General features: G+C 48.4%; 2 protein-coding genes across 2 annotated transcripts; both read right to left on the bottom strand.

The window, feature by feature from the left end:
- Positions 1-288: 288 nt before the first annotated feature.
- Pmar_PMAR001746 (histone H2A.1, putative) lies at positions 289-780 on the bottom strand (the record flags this gene model as incomplete). Its single annotated transcript, XM_002772145.1, has 1 exon — positions 289-780. One exon carries the CDS (start codon positions 778-780, stop codon positions 289-291), a length of 492 nt encoding a protein of 163 aa, XP_002772191.1.
- Positions 781-941: 161 nt separating this feature from the next.
- On the bottom strand, positions 942-1352 carry Pmar_PMAR001745 (histone H3, putative; the record flags this gene model as incomplete). Its single annotated transcript, XM_002772144.1, has 1 exon — positions 942-1352. One exon carries the CDS (start codon positions 1350-1352, stop codon positions 942-944), a length of 411 nt encoding a protein of 136 aa, XP_002772190.1.
- Between the last annotated feature and the right edge of the window lie 295 nt (positions 1353-1647).

Here is a 1647-nt window from a genome sequence, read left to right as displayed (position 1 = left end):
GGCAGTTTTGGGAGCCATATTAGGATTAAGAGAGTCAGTAGAATATTATGTAGTTCGAAAACATCTGAACATTGTCTCGGCCCTCCGAGAAACTTCTAATACAAATCTCGTAAAAATGCTGAGGAACATAAAATTTAATCGGCAACATCACGAATCCTTTCCTCACATCATTTGTGCAATAATTGCGTTCCTGAGATACTTCAATTGGTGTTTAGATGGCGCCAAAAAACGCCTTGAAACGAGTTCAGCAGGTTAGTGCCTCCAGTTGCATAAGCCCGAGGGGATTATTTACATCTCCTGGGAAGCAGTAAAGCTCTTGCCCTTACTCTTTTTGGGCAAAAGAGTAGTGTGGATGTTGGGTAAGACACCACCACTCGCAAGAGTTACACCAGCGAGGAATTTGTTCAGTTCCTCATCGTTGCGGACAGCCAATTGAATATGACGAGGAATGATCCTAGTCTTCTTATGATCACGCGCAGCGTTACCGGCGAGCTCGAGAATCTCAGCGACGAGGTACTCCAAGACTGCAGCTAAGTAAACTGGCGCCCCAGAACCTACGCGTTTGGCATAACGCCCCTTCTTGAGGTACCTCGCGATACGGCCAACAGGGAACTGTAGCCCGGCCTTGGCGGACCGAGACTTAGCTCCGCTGCCACTCTTCTTGCCAGCCTTACCGCGTCCACCTTTGCCTTTGCCAGACATGTCTTGTTTATAAGCGAGTGTGAGAGTGTGGGAGATGAAATGACGATGCGATATCATCCAGTGGCGCCTCACGCTCATTTTGATGAAAAAAGTGAAAAGTAACCATCAGCTCCGCTGAAATCAAAGGTAGGCCGGGAACTTTTGTAAAAACGTGTGGCATTTATAGACAGTTCGACAAGATGGCGTTGAGAAACGCCTTGTAATACTGCGCGGATGGCAACTCCCGGATCACAAGAGGCCTACGACCTCTCGCCGCGAATCCTCCTAGCTAGCTGCATATCCTTGGGCATGATGGTAACACGCTTAGCGTGAATTGCGCAAAGATTTGTGTCTTCGAAAAGACCCACGAGGTAAGCTTCCGCGGCCTCCTGTAAAGCCATAACTGCACTGCTCTGAAACCTCAAGTCAGTTTTGAAGTCCTGGGCAACCTCACGCACGAGCCTCTGGAAGGGCAATTTGCGGATGAGAAGATCCGTGCTCTTCTGATAACGTCTAATCTCACGCAGAGCGACGGTGCCCGGACGATACCTGTGAGGCTTCTTGATTCCGCCAGTACTGGGAGTAGACTTGCGAGCCGCTTTGGAGGCGAGCTGCTTGCGAGGAGCCTTGCCACCCGTAGACTTCCTAGCGGTTTGCTTAGTTCTAGCCATTGAGTAGTATGCGAACGAAGATAAGAGTTTTGGCAAGAGGTAGAGTATTAGAGCAACCGCCAGGTAGAGGAGAAACTGATGAAAAAACTGGCAAATTGATGGTAAATTGAGTAAAAAAAACGGATGAATTGAGAGTAAATTCGTAAGCCAGTAATTTAGACTTTTGCGTCGAAGATGCCAGACCGAGCCGAGAAGCTTGCTATCTAATGAGACTCGTTCAACGAAACCTACTCCTTCCAGCCACAAACTACTCATTCCCATCCTCTGCAGACACTCATTCTGAGTATCGCCGTCA

The sequence above is a fragment of the Perkinsus marinus genome (genome assembly GCF_000006405.1).
Source record: "Perkinsus marinus ATCC 50983 genomic scaffold scf_1104296962038, whole genome shotgun sequence".
Classification (NCBI taxonomy): domain Eukaryota; phylum Perkinsozoa; order Perkinsida; family Perkinsidae; genus Perkinsus; species Perkinsus marinus.
Note: the sequence above shows the minus strand (reverse complement) of the source record. Positions and strands in the feature narration are given on the sequence as shown.